Below are 20005 nucleotides of genomic sequence, written 5' to 3' on the forward strand. Positions count from 1 at the left end.
GCGGAAGAAGATGGATGGATGGACATTTTCTTTACAACAATAAGTTTTAAAATAGTGTTTAAGGGCTTTTGTAACCTGTTTTGACATTTTTTAAGTTAAAATTATTACAGTAAATGATACACTGCAAGAAGTGTGTTGAATCGAATCCAGATTTGATTCAGATTTAAATCGTTACCCCAGGATTTGGAATCGGATGGAATCACTTGATGCCTAAAATACTAAGTAGCGTGTGTTATGAAGACGACACCCCCTGAAGACATCCGGTCCTCCTTTAACCAAAGTAGCCTCTGTGTGTCCTGTTTTTGTTTCGCAAGTTTGTGATGGCGAGTCGGACTGAATGCTGAAAAGACGGCTCATGTGCTGCAGGATTGAGTCCACTATTTGAGTACTGTTAAAGGCCTACTGAAACCCACTACTAGCAACCACGCAGTCTGATAGTTTATATATCAATGATGAAATATTAACATTGCAACACATGCCAATACGGCCGAGTTAGTTTACTAAATTACAATTTTAAATTTCCCGCGGAGTTTCTTGTTGAAAACGTCACGGAATGATGACGGGTGTTTGTGACGTCTCGGGTTGTAGGGGACATTTCAGCCCAGCACCACACAGGGCTAAAAGTCGTCTGTTTTCATCGCATAATTACACAGTATTTTGGACATCTGTGTTGCTGAATCTTTAGCAATTTGTTTAATTAATAATGAAGACTATAAAAAGTAATGCTGTTGGTGGATTGCAGCTGCCTTAAGCACCGAAACACAGCCGGTGTTTCTTTGTTTGTTGTGAAGCTTTAACACAGAGCGGTCAAGCGAACATGTTTTTTACGTCAACCAGCAAGTTTTTGGATGGGAAAATTGTGATATTAAGTCGGCTTTTACCGGAGACTTCAGTGGATTATGGGACTTCCTCCTGCAGCTCAAAAAGGCAGCTGTGATCTTGGCTCCTCCATCTGCTTCTCTGAAAGACACTGGCGTTCACCGCAGCCATCCGACTTTCAGGTATGTCTTTACAATCTCACTAAAACACTATTAATACAATAAGAAGATAAGGGATCTTCCAGAATTATCTTAGTAAATGTGTCTAATTACATCTGAAACGGTCCCATTGTCGTCGCCTAGAGCCGTCGCTTTTTTTTTTTTTTTTTGTGCTTCACTCTAACTTTCCTTATCCACAAATCTTTCATCCTCGCTCAAATTAAAGGGGAAATTGTCGCTCCCTTGACCCGAATAGCTCTTGCTATGTGAGGATGTGAGGAGCCCTACGACCCGTGACGTCACGCACACATCGTCTGCTACTTCCGGTACAGGCAAGGCTTATTTATTAGCGACCAAAAGTTGCGAACTTTATCGTCGATGTTCTCTACTAAATCCTTTCAGCAAAAATATGGCAATATCGCGAAATGATCAAGTATGACACATAGAATGGACCTGCTATCCCCGTTTAAATAAGAAAATCTAATTTCAGAAGGCCTTTAAAGTTGATGCTGGTAATATAATTAGTCATGCTTACGACTAACATCAACATGCATTCTTTGGTTTAGTGTCTTTTGGACGTGAGCGCGCTGTTAGGAGGCGTTAGTGGCAGCTTCCGCCTAACTAGGAGGCTTCTGCTGGTGAGGCGGGCATGACTTGCTGTTTTCAGGGGCGGTGCCATGGCAACAACGGGGGAGGACGGAGGAGGAAAAAAAAAAGAAAGAAAAAAAAAAAGAAGAAATGGCGGAGGAAGGAGGCCACAGAGCAAACTAAAGAGGGCAGGAGATGATGGGCTGGCGAACCCTTCAGGGTTGCTCCAAGTCCACTTTTAGGTCTTATCAGCGCTAGGAGGATTTGACTGTGAGGTCACCATGTGGTGCTACGCATCGTTACGCTTTTGACCAACCCTCTTCCCGTTTGTGTTCAGAGTCCCGGTGCTGGACGGGCTTCAGAGGGCGTGCTCGGCCTCTTTGCCCTCAGATCCCGGCGCCGTCCCGTCCATGTCGGACCACGGATCCATGTTCCTGCGCAGGGAGGTGAGCACCTGTACCTGCAGGTTGGAGACGGGCTCGGGGGAGGCGGCCAGCGCCGCCGTGGCCATGGTGCGGTTGAGCAGCGGGTTGGGCGGGTTGCTGCTCGGAGGGTGGGTGGCCTTCCAGTAGGCCTCCAGGTAGTCGGCCAGGTGCTCGCAGGCGTCCTCCAGCTGGTTCTCGTCCAGGATGATGTCAAATAGTTCCTGCGGGGCGAACAAATAAACATTAACTACGTTTTTGAAATTAGGGGCAGCGACCCATTATACCGTCAGTTTTAATTAAGGACCCAATGTCCCTTTGGGACAGAGGACCCTGTTGTATTTCTAAGGTTTTATCATTATTATTATACCGCCGCCTCTTTGAACTGAAATTTGACCCCTTTAACATGCTTCAAAACTCACCAGATTTAACACACACATCAGGACTGGCAAGAATTGCGATCTAATTAAAAAAAACAACCCAAAACTCAAAATTGCGCTCTAGCGCCCCATAGGAAAAAACACAGACAAAACTGCTTGTAACTTCCGTTAGAAATGTCGTAAAGACATGAAACAAAAACATCTATGTTGGTCTGATTCAGACCTAGATTTCATACAATCACATCTTTCAGCAAAAATCAACAGGAAGTTGGCACAAACCCCTTCAAAACAAATGTTTCCTAAAAAAATGTAATTTTTGCTTCTTTGAACTGTAATGTCACCCCCTTAAAATGCTTCAAAACTCACCAAACTGGACACACACATCAGGACTGGTGAAAATTGCGATCTAATCGAAAAACCAAGCCCCAAAACTCAAAATTGCGCTCTAGCGCCCCCTAGGAAAAAACGCAGACAAAACTGCTTGTAACTTCCGTTAGAAATGTCGTAAAGACATGAAACAAAATCATCTATGTAGGTCCGACTTAGACCTACATTTCATACAATCCCATCTTTCAGCAAAAATCAACAGGAAGTTGGCAAAAAACCCTTCAAAACAAAAGTTTCCTAAAAAAATGTCAATTTTGCTTCTTTGAACTGTAATTTCACCCCCTTAAAATGCTTCAAAACTCACCAAACTGGACACACACATCAGGACTGGCAAAAATTGCGATCTAATCAAACAACCAAACCCCAAAACTCAAAATTGCGCTCTAGCGCCCCCTAGAAAAAGCCGCAGACAAAACTGCTTGTAACTTCCGTTAGAAATGTCGTAAAGACATGGAACAAAATCATCTATGTAGGTCTGACTTAGACCTAGATTTCATATAATCACATCTTTCAGCAAAAATCAACAGGAAGTTGGCAAAAACCCCTTCAAAACAAAAGTTTCCTAAAAAATGTCATTTTTGCTTCTTTGAACTGTAATTTCACCCCCTTAAAATGCTTCAAAACTCACCAAACTGGACACACACATCAGGACTGGCGAAAATTGCGATCCAATGAAAAAACCAAACCCCAAAACTCAAAATTGCGCTCTAGCGCCCCCTAGGAAAAAACACAGACAAAACTGCTTGTAACTTCCGTTAGAAATGTCGTAAAGACATGAAACGAAATCATCTATGTAGGTCTGATTTAGACCTAGATTTCATACAATCACATCTTTCAGCAAAAATCAGCAGGAAGTTGGCGAAAACCCCTTCAAAACAAAAGTTTCTTAAAAAATTAAATTTTTGCATCTTTGTTCTGTAATTTCACCCCCTTAAAATGCTTCAAAACTCACCAAACTGGACACACACATCAGGACTGGCAAAAATTGCGATCTAATCAAACAACCAAACCCCAAAACTCAAAATTGCGCTCTAGCGCCCCCTAGGAAAAAACGCAGACAAAACTGCTTGTAACTTCCGTTAGGAGTGTTGTAGAGACATGAAACAAAAACCTCTATGTAGGTCCGACATAGACCTGCATTTCATAACCTCCCATCCTTCAGCAAAAATCAACAGGAAGTTGGCAAAAACCCCTTCAAAACAAAAGTTTCCTAAAAATGCCATTTTTGCTTCTTTGAACTGTAATTTCACCCCCTTAAAATGCTTCAAAACTCACCAAACTGGACACACACATCAGGACTGGCGAAAATTGCGATCTAATCAAACAACCAAACCCCAAAACTCAAAACTGCGCTCTAGCGCCCCCTAGGAAAAAACACAGACGAAACTGCTTGTAACTTCCGTTAGAAATGTCGTAAAGACATGAAACAAAAACCTCTATGTAGGTCTGATTTCGACCTACATTTCATACAATCACATTCTTCAGCAAAAATCAACAGGAAGTTTGCAAAAACCCCTTAAAAACATAAGTTTCCTAAAAAATGTCATTTTTGCTTCTTTGAACTGTAATTTCACCCCCTTAACATGCTTCAAAACTCACCAAACTGGACACACACATCAGGACTGGCGAAAACTGCGATCTAATGAAAACAACCAAACCCCAAAAGTCAAAATTGCACTCTAGCGCCCCCTAGGAAAAAACACAGACAAAACTGCTTTTAACTTCCGTTAGGAATGTCGTAGAGACATGAAACAAAAACCTCTGTGTAGGTCTGACTTAGACCTACATTTCATAACCTTACACCCTTCAGCAAAAATCAACAAGAAGTTGGCAAAAACCCCTTCAAAACAAAAGTTTCCTAAAAAATGTAATTTTTGCCTCTTTGATCTGTAATTTCACCCCCTTAAAATGCTTCAAAACTCACCAAACTGGACACACACATCAGGACTGGCGAAAACTGCGATCTAATGAAAACAACCAAACCCCAAAAGTCAAAATTGCACTCTAGCGCCCCCTAGGAAAAAACACAGACAAAACTGCTTTTAACTTCCGTTAGGAATGTCGTAGAGACATGAAACAAAAACCTCTATTTAGGTCTGACTTAGACCTAGATTTCATAGACTCACATTCTTCCAGCAAAAATCAACAGGAAGTTGGCAAAAACCCCTTCAAAACAAAAGTTTCCTAAAAAAATGTCATTTTTGCTTCTTTGAACTGTAATGTCACCCCCTTAAAATGCTTCAAAACTCACCAAACTGGACACACACATCAGGACTGGCGAAAATTGCGATCTAATCAAACAACCAAACCCCAAAACTCAAAATTGCGCTCTAGCGCCCCCCAGGAAAAAACGCAGACAAAACTGCTTGTAACTTCCGTTAGGAATGTCGTAGAGACATGAAACAAAAACCTCTATGTAGGTCTGACTTAGACCTAGATTTCATAGACTCACATTCTTCCAGCAAAAATCAACAGGAAGTTGGCAAAAACCCCTTCAAAACAAAAGTTTCCTAAAAAATGTAATTTTTGCTTCTTTGATCTGTAATTTCACCCCCTTAAAATGCTTCAAAACTCACCAAACTGGACACACACGTCAGGACTGGCGAAAATTGTTGATCTAATCAAAAAAACCAGACCCCAAAACTAAAAATTGCGCTCTAGCGCCCCCTAGGAAAAAACAAAGACAAAACTGCTTGTAACTTCCGTTAGGAATGTCGTAGAGACATGAAACAAAAACCTCTGTGTAGGTCCGACTTAGACCTACATTTCATAACCTTACACCCTTCAGCAAAAATCAACAGGAAGTTGGCAAAAACCCCTTAAAAACAAAAGTTTCCTAAAAAAATGTCATTTTTGCTTCTTTGAACTGTAATTTCACCCCCTTAAAATGCTTCAAAACTCACCAAACTGGACACACACATCAGGACTGGCGAAAATTGCGATCTAATCAAACAACCAAACCCCAAAACTCAAAATTGCGCTCTAGCGCCCCCTAGGAAAAAACACAGACAAAACTGCTTGTAACTTCCGTTAGGAATGTCGTAGAGACATGAAACAAAAACCTCTGTGTAGGTCTGACTTAGACCTACATTTCATAACCTTACACCCTTCAGCAAAAATCAACAAGAAGTTGGCAAAAACCCCTTCAAAACAAAAGTTTCCTAAAAAATGTAATTTTTGCCTCTTTGATCTGTAATTTCACCCCCTTAAAATGCTTCAAAACTCACCAAACTGGACACACACATCAGGACTGGCGGAAATTGCGATCTAATCAAACAACCAAACCCCAAAACTAAAAATTGCGCTCTAGCGCCCCCTAGGAAAAAACACAGACAAAACTGCTTGTAACTTCCGTTAGAAATGTCGTAAAGACATGAAACGAAAACATCTATGTAGGTCTGATTTAGACCTAGATTTCATACAATCACATCTTTCAGCAAAAATCAACAGGAAGTTTGCAAAAACCCCTTAAAAACAAAAGTTTCCTAAAAAATGTAATTTTTGCCTCTTTGATCCGTAATTTCACCCCCTTAACATGCTTCAAAACCCACCAAACTGGACACACACATCAGGACCGGCAACAATTGCGATCTAATCAAACAACAAAACCCCAAAACTCAAAATTGCGCTCTAGCGCCCCCTAGGAAAAAACGCAGACAAAACTGCTTGTAACTTCCGTTAGGAGTGTTGTAGAGACATGAAACAAAAACCTCCATGTAGGTCCGACTTAGACCTGCATTTCATAACCTCCCATCCTTCAGCAAAAATCAACAGGAAGTTGGCAAAAACCCCTTCAAAAAGAAAGTTTCCTAAAAAATGTAATTTTTGCTCTTTGATATGTAATTTCACCCCCTTAAAATAATTCAAAACTCACCAAACTGGACACACACATCAGGACTGGCGAAAATTGCGATCTAATGAAAAAACCAAACCCCAAAACTCAAAATTGCGCTCTAGCGCCTCCTAGGAAAAAACACAGACAAAACTGCTTGTAACTTCCGTTAGAAATGTCGTAAAGACATGAAACAAAATCATCTATGTAGGTCCGACTTAGACCTACATTTCATACAATCACATCTTTCAGCAAAAATCAACAGGAAGTTGGCAAAAACCCCTTCAAAACAAAAGTTTCCTAAAAAATTTCATTTTTGCCTCTTTGAACTGTAATTTCACCCCCTTAAAATGCTTCAAAACTCACCAAACTGGACACACACATCAGGACTGGCGAAAATTGCGATTTAATCAAAAAACCAAACTCCAAAACTAAAAATTGCGCTCTAGCGCCCCCTAGGAAAAAACACAGACAAAACTGCTTGTAACTTCCGTTAGAAATGTCGTAAGGACATGAAATAAAAACATCTATGTAGGTCTGATTTAGACCTACATTTCATACAATCACATCTTTCAGCAAAAATCAACAGGAAGTAAGCAAAAACCCCTTCAAAACAAAAGTTTCCTAAAAAATGTCATTTTTGCTTCTTTGAACTGTAATTTGACCCCCTTAAAATGCTTCAAAACTCACCAAACTGGACACACACATCAGGACTGGCGAAAATTGCGATCTAATCAAAAAAACCAAACCTCAAAACTCAAAATTGCGCTCTAGCGCCCCCTAGAAAAAGCCGCAGACAAAACTGCTTGTAACTTCCGTTAGAAATGTCGTAAAGACATGGAACAAAATCATCTATGTAGGTCTGATTTAGACCTAGATTTCATATAATCACATCTTTCAGCAAAAATCAACAGGAAGTTGGCAAAAACCCCTTCAAAACAAAAGTTTCCTAAAAAATGTCATTTTTGCTTCTTTGAACTGTAATTTCACCCCCTTAAAATGCTTCAAAACTCACCAAACTGGACACACACATCAGGACTGGCGAAAATTGCGATCCAATGAAAAAACCAAACCCCAAAACTCAAAATTGCGCTCTAGCGCCCCCTAGGAAAAAACACAGACAAAACTGCTTGTAACTTCCGTTAGAAATGTCGTAAAGACATGAAACAAAATCATCTATGTAGGTCTGATTTAGACCTAGATTTCATACAATCACATCTTTCAGCAAAAATCAGCAGGAAGTTGGCGAAAACCCCTTCAAAACAAAAGTTTCTTAAAAAATTAAATTTTTGCATCTTTGTTCTGTAATTTCACCCCCTTAAAATGCTTCAAAACTCACCAAACTGGACACACACATCAGGACTGGCAAAAATTGCGATCTAATCAAACAACCAAACCCCAAAACTCAAAATTGCGCTCTAGCGCCCCCTAGGAAAAAACGCAGACAAAACTGCTTGTAACTTCCGTTAGGAGTGTTGTAGAGACATGAAACAAAAACCTCTATGTAGGTCCGACATAGACCTGCATTTCATAACCTCCCATCCTTCAGCAAAAATCAACAGGAAGTTGGCAAAAACCCCTTCAAAACAAAAGTTTCCTAAAAATGCCATTTTTGCTTCTTTGAACTGTAATTTCACCCCCTTAAAATGCTTCAAAACTCACCAAACTGGACACACACATCAGGACTGGCGAAAATTGCGATCTAATCAAACAACCAAACCCCAAAACTCAAAACTGCGCTCTAGCGCCCCCTAGGAAAAAACACAGACAAAACTGCTTGTAACTTCCGTTAGAAATGTCGTAAAGACATGAAACAAAATCATCTATGTAGGTCAGATTTAGACCTAGATTTCATACAATCACATCTTTCAGCAAAAATCAACAGGAAGTTGGCGAAAACCCCTTCAAAACAAAAGCTTCCTAAAAAATGCCATTTTTGCTTCTTTGAACTGTAATTTCACCCCCTTAAAATGCTTCAAAACTCACCAAACTGGACACACACATCAGGACTGGCGAAAATTGCGATCTAATGAAAAAAACCAAACCCCAAAACTCAAAATTGCGCTCTAGCGCCCCCTAGGAATAAACACGGACAAAACTGCTTGTAACTTCCGTTAGGAATGTCGTAGAGACATGAAACACAAATTTCTATGTAGGTCTGATTTAGACCTACATTTCATAAACTTACACTCTTCAGCAAAAATCAACAGGAAGTTGGCAAAAAACCCCTTCAAAACAAAAGTTTCCTAAAAAATTTAATTTTTGCCTCTTTGAACTGTAATTTCACCCCCTTAAAATGCTTAGAAACTCACCAAACTGGACACACATCAGGACTGGCAAAAATTGCGATCTAATGAAAAAAACAAACCCCAAAACTCAAAATTGCGCTATAGCGGCCCCCTAGGAAAAAACACAGACAAAACTGCTTGTAACTTCCATTAGGAATGTTGTAGAGACATGAAACAAAATCCTCTATGTAGGTCTGATTTAGACCTAGATTTCATAAAATCACATCTTTCAGCAAAAATCCACAGGAAGTTGTCGAAAACCCCTTCAAAACAAAAGTGTTCTAAAAAAAATGTAATTTTTGCCTCTTTGATCTGTAATTTGACCCCCTTAAAATTCTTCAAAACTCACCAAACTGGACACACACATCAGGACTGGCAAAAATTGCGATCTAATGAAAAAAACAAACCCCAAAACTCAAAATTGCGCTCTAGCGCCCCCTAGGAAAAAACACAGACAAAACTGCTTGTAACTTCCATTAGGAATGTTGTAGAGACATGAAACAAAAACCTCTATGTAGGTCTGATTTAGACCTAGATTTCATAAAATCACATCTTTCAGCAAAAATCCACAGGAAGTTGTCGAAAACCCCTTCAAAACAAAAGTGTTCTAAAAAATGTAATTTTTGCCTCTTTGATCTGTAATTTGACCCCCTTAAAATGCTTCAAAACTCACCAAACTGGACACACACATCAGGACTGGCGAAAATTGCGATCTAATGAAAAAAACAAACCCCAAAACTCAAAACTGCGCTCTAGCGCCCCCTAGGAAAAAACACAGACAAAACTGCTTGTAACTTCCGTTAGAAATGTCGTAAGGACATGAAACTAAAACATCTATGTAGGTCTGATTTAGACCTACATTTCATACAATCACATCTTTCAGCAAAAATCAACAGGAAGTTGGCAAAAACCCCTTCAAAACAAAAGTTTCCTAAAAAATGTCATTTTTGCTTCTTTGAACTGTAATTTGACCCCCTTAAAATGCTTCAAAACTCACCAAACTGGACACACACATCAGGACTGGCGAAAATTGCGATCTAATCAAAAAAACCAAACCTCAAAACTCAAAATTGCGCTCTAGCGCCCCCTATGAAAAAACACAGACAAAACTGCTACTAGGAAGAAAACAGACAAAACTGCTTTTAACTTCCGGTAGGAATGTTGTAGAGACATGAAACAAAAACCTCTATGTAGGTCTCATTCATTGACCCCCATGCTTCACAGTAGGTTTGGTGTTCTTGGGATGCAACTCAGTATTCTTTTTCCTCCAAACACGACGCGTTGAGTTTATACCAAAAAGTTATCTTTTGGTTTCATCTGACCACATGACATTCCCCCAATCCTCTGCTGTATCATCCATGTATCCATTTTGGTATAAACTCAACTTGTCGTGTTTGGAGGAAGAAGAATACTGAGTTCCATCCCAAGAACACCATACCTACTGTGAAGCATGGGGGTGGAAACATCATGCTTTGGGGCTGTTTTTCTGCTAAGGGGACAGGACAATTGATCCGTGTTAAGGAAAGAATGAATGGGGCCATGTATCGTTAGATTTGGAGCCAAAACCTCCTTCCATCAGTGAGAGCTTTGAATGGTTGACCAAATACTTATATTCCACCATAATTTACAAATAAATTATTCAAAATTCCTACAATGTGAATTCCTGGATTTTTTTTTTTCTCACAGTTGAAGTGTACCTATGATGAAAATTACAGAATTCTGTCATCATTTCAAGTGGCTTACTAAATACTTTTTCGCCCCACTGTATGTATGTATGTGTATATATATATATATATATATATATAATCTGTTCATGAATGAGTATATCCATTCGGCCACCGTGTTCAATGGAGTAGTCTGATCTACAAAATTTGCAGGCAGCATACTTCGAGCATACCCCTTCGAGCTGTCCTGGATGAACTGGAATACGTTTTTCCAATCATTTTGGAACTTGCAGGCGTACTTCTTACTAGTCGTAGTCATGTTTCTTCCTCGTTCTTCTGCTTCGTCTCTGTTATGTTTTTGGACATTACTACTTGCCGTAGTTTTAAAGCAATGCATGATGAGAATCCGGATGTTGTGTGTCAGGTATTAACGTGCCGGCTGGAATAAACACACGCTGAGAAATAGCTTCGTGCCTGCCTACTTTATGGGTTACAGATAAACCTATGGAAAACGGAGACATATATAATAGTCTCTTTTTCAGGTGAGAGAGGACGCTAACGGTAGTGCCCAATATTGTTGTCTGGGTGGAAATCGGGAGAATGGTTGCTTTGGGAGATTTTCGGGGAGGGGCACTGAAATTTGGTAGTTTCCCGGGAAAATTGGGAGGGTTGGCAGGTATGCGCATGCTAGAGATGCGCGGTTTGCGGTCACAACCGCGGAGTCCGCGGATAAACTTTGGGTCGGGCGGGTGACATGACGAAAAAATAGATTTTAAATAGATTCGGGCGGGTGGCGGTTGAACCAATTCGGAAATATATATTGTAATAATCCCAGGAATGTAGGCTCATAAAACTTCTTCGTTTGTCTTGTCTTTATTGCACAAGATGTAATACAACCACACAACAGCTCTCATGTCTCTAACGCTTTTCCCGGGACAACTCGAACTCTCACTTCCTGTCGATAACGTCACTTCCCTATCTCTCCCGGAAGTCCCGCCCCCCAGCCAAAGTCATTGGCTAACACCCCGAAGCCAGCCGCTACATTATACATAGTTAAATGTTATGTTGAAGAGCTTCATTTAGCCTACAGACGTGTATTTATAAATGTTTGATTTATATAGGTTAGTGGGTAAAGTGTTGTACCTGACAACTCTTGATGGTACAATCTATATATCACGTCACAGACGACGTCACGCTAACATCACGTGACACCTCTGATGAAGGCTGCAGAAGCAAGGTAGCCCAAACTTGTCAAGTACAACACTTTACCTTACTAGCCTATAGAAATCAAACATTTATAAATAGTTAAATGTTGTTACCCACATACGAAAAACGAGCAGCACTCTTTGAAACAGTATGTGGGCATACTTTTATTTTGAAGTGTCTCGTTCGGTCTGTCGACGGATGTAAGGAAGCTACTTCCGGGTATGGCCAACGACTTGAGGTATTTGTCATTTGTTGGTATTTTACTTGGTAAAATGTTTGATCCACATGCTGTGCATGTTATTATTTTTACGTTTGTAACGTGCTTTATTTATTACAGTTTTCACGGTGAATTTGAAGGGAAAGGAAGACTTCAAATAAATCGGTTCAAGAAAGCCATTGTGTCTGTGCTATTTGGAGGGAGTTACACTTTCTAACCTCACTAATGCCTTGCATCGTCTATATTAGATATATAACAACGGGTGGGTGTGGCTTTGATGAAATGTTGGTGTGGGTGGGTGGCGGGTGGATGACGACTTTAGTGATGCGGTTGCGGATGATATAATTGCCTATCCGTGCATCTCTAGCGCATGCTAATGTTTGCATTAAGGTTGGGTTTCTGCGGGTTGCACTTTTTAGCATTCATTTAGCATCGTAATTTTTTTTTGTGTAAAGTTCTAATCCGGAATTTTTTTAGAATGTGTCACGGGCCACAAATGGCCTCGAGGCCGCACTTTGGACACCCCCGAACTCGGTAGCTCCATCATATGGCTAGATCTAATTTTAACTGGTCTTTTCTCGGATTTTTGTCAAAGGACAAACAGGAAGTTGTCACTCACAGGGGGGCACTGCGCCAACTTGTCGGCCGCCACCATCTGCACGTTGAGGTGTTTGGCTTGGGACTTCCCTCTGGATTTGATGAGTCTCTGCAAGACCTGGAAGGCAAAAGGCACCAAAAAAGGGTTGAAGTGCGACAAACAAGACACCGAAGTCTCGCCGTACCTTAGGTGAGGCTATTTTGATGTAGACGATGATGGGCGCCAGCGAGGTCTTGGCGAGCTGAGACGGGTGGTTGATGGTGTCTGCGTCCAGAGCCACCAGCTGCAGCGTGCGGGCCAGCTCGAAGATGCGCTCGATCTCGCTCTGGACCTCAGCTGGAAGAGAATCCGAGGTGAGTCGGTGGAAGTAACACGCAGAATATATACTTCTAACTGCTAGGTTAGTATGAGGTCATGCGCCAAAACAAAACAAAAAAAAACACTTCAGGAGAGAAGGAAACATTTCCAAGCGTATGAACTTGCTCAGGTGGCAGGTTCACTTCCATTTATGCGCAGCTAAATGGAGCGGAGCAGCATTCTCATTCTGTCCCCTCCAAACATCAAGGAAGTCCTCATGTTCTCTCTTTTTTTTTTTTTTTTTAAGAGGGTGGGGTTCACAAAGCTGCTCCAGAAGGAGGCACTTGAAGAATGAGATGCCGTAATGAGGGTGCAAGTTCACACCAGGTTATTAACAGCGACGACAAAATAAAGAAAGAAAACAAACAACGTGGGTGTTGTTAGCGCTAACAGGCAAGTCTGGGGACTACTTGATGTTTCACTTTCACTCTTCCACCACCACAGCCTCGCACTAAGCTAGGGGTGTCCAAACTTTTGCCACTGAGGGCCACAAACTGAAAAATCAAATCATGCACAAGGCCATTTTTGATACTTTTTAATTTTCAAACCTAATAATACATACAGGTTTTTTTTAACCTTCAGGGCTCCCTTTAAGTTTGGCCCCGGGGTCCCTTTAGGGCAGGGGTCGGGAACCTTTTTGGCTGAGAGAGCCATACAAGCCAAATATTTTAAAAAGTATTTCATATAATTTTTTTTAAGACTGAATACAACTAAAAATCTGTGCATTTTTAAGTAAGACCAACATTTTGAGAGTATAATAAGTCTTTTATTCATTTTAATAACATTGTTATTCTGAAGCTAACCAACAATAAATAAAATACTTCTTACCATTAATGCGACTTCTTGAACCGGTGCGGTAGAAACCGGATGGATGGATTCAAATGCATGAGAATGTTTTATATTTTGAACGTTATTTTTGACACTGTGATTACCAGCGGAATTATTCATTACTTACTGTGTTAAGCAATGTCAGCTAATATTTATCTGAGAGCCAGATGCAGTCATTAAAAGAGCCACATCTGGCTCTAGAGCCATAGGTTCCCTACCCCTGCTTTAGGGCAAGGGTCACCAACCTTTTTGAATCCAAGAGCTACTTCTTGGGTACTGATTAATGCAAAGGGATACCAGTTTGATACATAGTTAAATAAATTGCCAGAAATAGCCAATTTTCTCAATTTACCCTTAATAAATAAATATATATGGATTTTAAAAATGGGTATTTCTGTAAGTCATTCCGTCGTACATTTTTTTTCCTTTTACGGAAGGTTTTTTGTAGAGAATAAATGATAAAAAAAAACACTTAATTGAATGGTTTAAAAGAGGAAAAAATACGAAAAAAAAGAAAATTAAATTTTGAAACATAGTTTATCTTCAATCTCCACTCTTTAAAATTCAAAATTCTACTGAAAAAAATGAAGAGAAAAACTAGCTAATCTGAATCTTTTTGAAAAAATTAAAAAAATTATTTATGGAACATCGTTAGCAATTTTTCCTGATTAAGATTAATTTTAGAATTTTGATTACATTTTTTAAATTGGTTAAAATCCAATCTGCACTTTGTTAGAATATATAACAAATTGGACCAAGCTATATTTTTTTATTGTAAACACACAAAGTACGCAATATTTTCCCCCCAAAATATTTCAAAGTGTAATATTTTATGTAAAGTAATTGCAGCCTTGAATAGGTCAATAAATCAAAACAAAACACATTTTGATTCATTATTCTTTTCTGAAGAAAGACAGTTTGAAAAAAAAAGAAAAATTACGAAAATTCTAAAGAATCCAAAAGGGTCCCACTTAAGTCATACTTTTTTCATCATTTTTTATCAGTCAATAAGCTGTTTTTTTTTTAATTAGAAAACTTTTTTTTTTTATAGCAAACACACAAAATACGCAATATTTCCCCAAAAAATATTTCAAAGTGTAATATTTTATGTGAAGTAATTGCAGCCTTGAATAGATCAATAAATCAAAACAAAATAGATTTTGATTCATTATTATTTTCTAAAGAAAGAGGTTTAAAAAAAAAAAAAAAAGACATTCTCAGGGATCCAAAAGGGTCCCACTTAAGTCATACTTTTTTTCATCACTTTGTATCAGTCAATAAGCTGTTTTTTTTTTAATTAGAAAACTTTTTTTTTATAGCAAACACACAAAATACGCGATATTTCCCCCCAAAAATATTTGAAAGTGTAATATTTTATGTGAAGTAATTGCAGCCTTGAATAAATCAATAAATCAAAACAAAATAGATTTTGGTTCATTATTATTTTCTAAAGAAAGACATTAAAAAAAAAAAAAAAAAAAGACAAATTCTCAGGGATCCAAAAGGGTCCCACTTAAGTCATACTTTTTTTTTTTTTTTATCAATTTGTATCAGTCAATAAGCCTGTTTTTATTAGATTTTATTTTTATGGCAAACACACAAAATACGTAATATCGCCCCCCAAAAATATTTCAAAGCGTAATATATCATGTGAAGTAATTGCAGCCTTGAATGGATCAATAAATCAAAACAAAATTGATTTTGGTTCATTATTATTTTCTAAAGAAAGACATTTAAAAAAAAAAAAAAAAGACAAATTCTTAGGGATCCAAAAGGGTCCCACTTAAGTCATACTTTTTTTAAAAATCATTTTGTATCAGTCAATAAGCCTGTTTTTATTAAAAAAATGTTTTTATTTTTTTATGGCAAACACACAAAATACGTAATATCCCCCCCAAAAAATATTTCAGTGTAATATTTTATGTGAAGTAATTGCAGCCTTTAATAGGTCAATAAATCAAAACAAAATAGATTTTGATTCATTATTATTTTTGAGCAATGACAGTTTTAAAGAAAAAAAAAAAAAGGCCTGCATGGCAGCTTTGTGTTATTAGTGTCAAAATTGAAACTTTCCCTCGTTATATTTCACCTTGTTGCTGTTTTATTCCATTTTTATTTGTTTTGGTTTTTTATAACATTTTTTAGAATGTTCCGCGGGCTAAACTGCACTAAGCGGTACAGTTTGGGTTAATTTTGATGAATATTCATCAATACTATAATTATAATGCAAGCTATCTTTGTGTTAGAACTTGCGACTACCATTAATTATGCATAAAAATAGCACAGGAAGAAGTCTGCTTTCTTTTAATTTATTATTTTCTTTAAACACACCAATAAAAAACACATATGTTAGCCTTCTTAAGTCATAAATTGTCTGGTTTATAAAAAATAATGTATCACCACAGTGAGCCGACCCCAACTAATATGATTGTATATCTTCTCAAGGGATAGGATAATACAGCGGTATAGAAAGTAAACTTGGATACACTTTAGAGTAGTCAGTGTGAAACTTGTGCGTCAGTACAGATTTACTGTCCAGTGATAATGAGTCAACACATTTTATAAGTAGTGAGCAAGTGTGTGTCTGTCAATAATCAAGCATCCGGGTGGTAGCATCATGGACTTGGGCTGCATGAGTGCTGCCGTCATTGGGTGATCAGCGGTTCATAGAGGGGGAAAATTAATTCAAACACAAGTGATTAGCAAGATAATTGTCTTGATTACAGTTGTGCATGGTCGAACGCTGCACGAGTGCCGTCGTCATTGAGTGGAAACATGAATTCCAACACAAGTAAGTAGCAAAATCATTGTGATTTGCCTACAGATAAGCATGGGGGCGGTTGTGTCATCGTCTGGGGCTGCATGAGTGCTGCCTTCACTCGGCGAGCCCGCAGTTCATTGAGGGCGAAGATGAATTGCAACACAAGTGAATAGCAAGACAATTGTCTTGCCTACAGTAAAGCCTGGTGATGGTAGCGTCATGGTCTAGAGCTGCAAAAGTGGAGCCGTCACTGGGTGAGCGGCGGTTCATAGAGAGGAACAATGAATTCCAACACAAGTCAGTAGCAAAAGAATTGTCTTGCTGACAGTACTGTCAGCCATGGTGGTGGTAGTGTCATAGTCTGGGGATGCACGAGTGCTGCCGTCAAGAGTTGAGTTGCGTACAATTGAGGGGAGACATGAATTACAACAGAAGTGAGCAGCAAGAAAGCTGTCTTGCTTGCAGTCGAGCCCAGTGATACTAGTGTCATTGTGTAGGGCTGCACGAGTGCTGTCGTCATTGAGTGGAAATATGGATTGAGGAACTCTCTTACCAAAAGTTAAACATGAGGGTGGTAGTGTCATGATCTAAGGCTGCATGAGTGCTTCCATCACTGGATGAGCAGCAGTTCATTGAAGGGAAAATTGAATTCCCACACAAAAATGAGTAGCAGAAGAATTGTGCTTTGCCTACAGTCAAATTTGGGGATGGTAGGGTCATGGACTAAGGCTGCACGAGCGCTGCCATCACATATAATTGTCTCTTGTAAAGTCAAACATGAGGGTGGTAGTGTCATGATCTGGGGCTGCACGAGTGCTCCCATCACTGGATGAGCAGCAGTTCATTGAAGGGAAAATTGAATTCCAACACAAAATGAGTAGCAAAATAAATGTGATTTACCTACAGTCAAGCTTGGTGATAGTGTCATGGTCAAAGGCTGCACGAGTGCTGCCATCACTGGGGTAAGCAGCGGTTTGTTGACGAGAAAATGAATTCCAACAAAATTGAACAACAAGATAACGGTCTTGCCTACAGTCAGGCATGGTGGTGATAGTTTCAGGGTCTAAGGCTGCACGAGTGCTGCCGTGACTGGTTAAGCAGAGGTTTTGTTGATGAGAAAATGAATTCCAACACAATTGAACAGCAAAATAATGGTCTTGCCTACAGTCAGGCATGGTGGTGATAGTTTCATGGTCTAGGGCTACACGAGTGCTGCCGTCACTGGATGAGCAGCGGTTCATTGAAGGGAAAAATTTAATCCAACACAAAATTAGTAGTAAAAATAAATGTTATTTGCCTACAGTCAAGCTTGGTGATAGTGTCACGGTGTAAGGCTGCACGAGTGCTGCCATCACTGGCTAAGCAGCGGTTTGTTGACGAGAAAATGAATTCCAACACAATTGAACAGCAAAATAATGGTCTTGCCAACAGTCAGGCTTGGTGGTGGTACTTCCATGGTCTAGGGCTGCACGAGTGCTCCCATCACTGGATGAGCAGCGGTTCATTGAAGGGAAAAATAAATTCTAGCACAAATTGAGTAGCAAAATAATTATTTGCCTCCAGTCAAGCTTGGTGATAGTATCATGGTCTAAGGCTGCATGAGTGCTGCCATCACTGGCTAAACAGTGGTTTGTTGATGAGAAAATTAATTACAACCCAATTGTACAGCAAGATAATGGACTTGCCAACAGTCAGGCATGGTGGTGGTAGTGTCATGGTCTATGGCTGCACGAGTGCTGCCATCACTGGCTAAGCAGTGGTTTGTTGATGAGAAAATGAATTCCAACACAATTGAACAGCAAAATAATGGTCTTGCCTACAGTCAAGCATGGTGGTGATAGTTTTATGGTCTAGGGCTGCACGAGTGCTGCTGTCACTGGATGAGCAGTGGTTCATTGAAGGGAAAAATTAATTCCAACACAAAATGAGAAGCAAAATAAATGTGATTCGCCTACAGTCAAGCATGGTGATAGTGTCATGGTCTAAGGCTGCACGAGTGCTGCCGTCACTGGCTAAGCAGCGGTTTGTTGACGAGAAAATGAATTCCAACATAATTGAACAGCAAGATAATGGTCTTGCCTACAGTCGGGCTTGGTGGTGGTACTTCCATGGTCTAGGGCTGCACGAGCGCTCCCATCACTGGATGAGCAGCGGTTCATTGAAGGGAAAAATAAATTCTGCACAAATTGAGTAGCAAAATAATTGTTATTTGCCTCCAGTCAAGCTTGGTGATAGTGTCATGGTCTAAGGCTGCATGAGTGCTGCGATCACTGGCTAAGCAGTGGTTTGTTGATGAGAAAATTAATTCCAACACAATTGAACAGAAAGATAATGGTCTTGTCTATGTCAGGTGGTCGTTTCATGGTTTTGGGCTGCACGAGTGCTGCCGTCACTGGGTGAGCAGTAGTTCATTGAGGGGATACATGAATCCCCACACGAGTGAGTAGCAGGATAATTGCGTCTCACCCACAGTCAAGCATGGTGGTGATAGTTTCAGGGTCTAAGGCTGCACGAGTGCTGCCGTCACTGGATGAGCAGTGGTTCAATGAAGGGAAAAATGAATTCCAACACAAAATGAGTAGCAAAATAAATGTGATTTGCCTCCAGTCAAGCTTGGTGATAGGGACATGGTCAAAGGCTGCACGAGTGCTGCCATCACTGGCTAAGCAGCGTTTTTTTGACGAGAAAATTAATAATAATAAATATTGGTCTTGCCTACAGTCAGGCTTGGTGGTGGTCGTTTCCAGGTCTTGGGCTGCACGAGTGCTGCCGTCACTGGGTGAGCAGTAGTTCATTGAGGGGATACATGAACCCCCACACGAGTGAGTAGCAGGATAATTGCGTCTTGCCTACAGTCAAGGATGAGGGTGGTAGTATCATGGCCTGGGGCTGCAGGAGTGATTCCATTACCCGAAAGGATTAAGGCAGTGCCAGATAACAATGGTTATCACACTGAATATTGGTGTGAAAGTAGATAAAGGATGTCCCTTGAGAGGATATACATGTATTACTGCATGTACCTGAGACGAGGGTGTCGTGTTCTACACCATACTTGCTGCGAGTGTGGCTTATGTTGTGATGCAACGCAGCGTCCTTGCAGTGTTAAGAGTTACAGGAGGTAGGAAGCGGAGGCAAGGCTTCCATTAACCTCCGCACACACGTACACACACTCATGTTTGCAAATTGAAGCGAGAACCTGGCTATTCGTGAGCTGGATGAGGACCAGCACTGAGCTTCGACACCCGTACTGTACGTACAGTAAGCTTTGGCTCCCGCTTGAAGAGAGCAGCTCGTGGCCCTTCTGCCCTCCCACACAGATCCGATCTGGTGGTTTTGTGTGTGTGTGTGTGTGTTTTTTTTTTTTTCCGGGAGGGGATTTCATAACACGTTTTTGTTAGAAGCCACAGGCTGTCAGAGTGAAGTATGAGGAGCAGCCGACAGGCAAGCAGACGGGCAAACAATCCATGTATGAGCAGAGGATGGAGGGGAAGAGGTGGAAG

The 20005-nt window shown here is 40.1% G+C and overlaps 1 protein-coding gene across 2 annotated transcripts in view; it reads right to left on the reverse strand.

Moving 5' to 3' along the window:
* The window catches only part of cacnb1 (calcium channel, voltage-dependent, beta 1 subunit), a 115672-nt gene that overhangs the window by 6561 nt on the left and 89106 nt on the right, over positions 1 to 20005 (reverse strand). For both annotated transcript variants that reach the window (XM_061905384.1, XM_061905383.1), the window contains exons 11-13: positions 12744 to 12895; positions 12581 to 12676; positions 2026 to 2211 (exon numbers count right to left, since the gene is read on the reverse strand). In XM_061905384.1, the coding sequence (XP_061761368.1) occupies positions 2026 to 2211; positions 12581 to 12676; positions 12744 to 12895 (434 nt within the window). The remainder of the gene's footprint in view (positions 1 to 2025; positions 2212 to 12580; positions 12677 to 12743; positions 12896 to 20005) is intronic.

The sequence above is a fragment of the Nerophis ophidion genome, linkage group LG07 (assembly GCF_033978795.1).
Source record: "Nerophis ophidion isolate RoL-2023_Sa linkage group LG07, RoL_Noph_v1.0, whole genome shotgun sequence".
Lineage (NCBI taxonomy): Eukaryota > Metazoa > Chordata > Actinopteri > Syngnathiformes > Syngnathidae > Nerophis > Nerophis ophidion.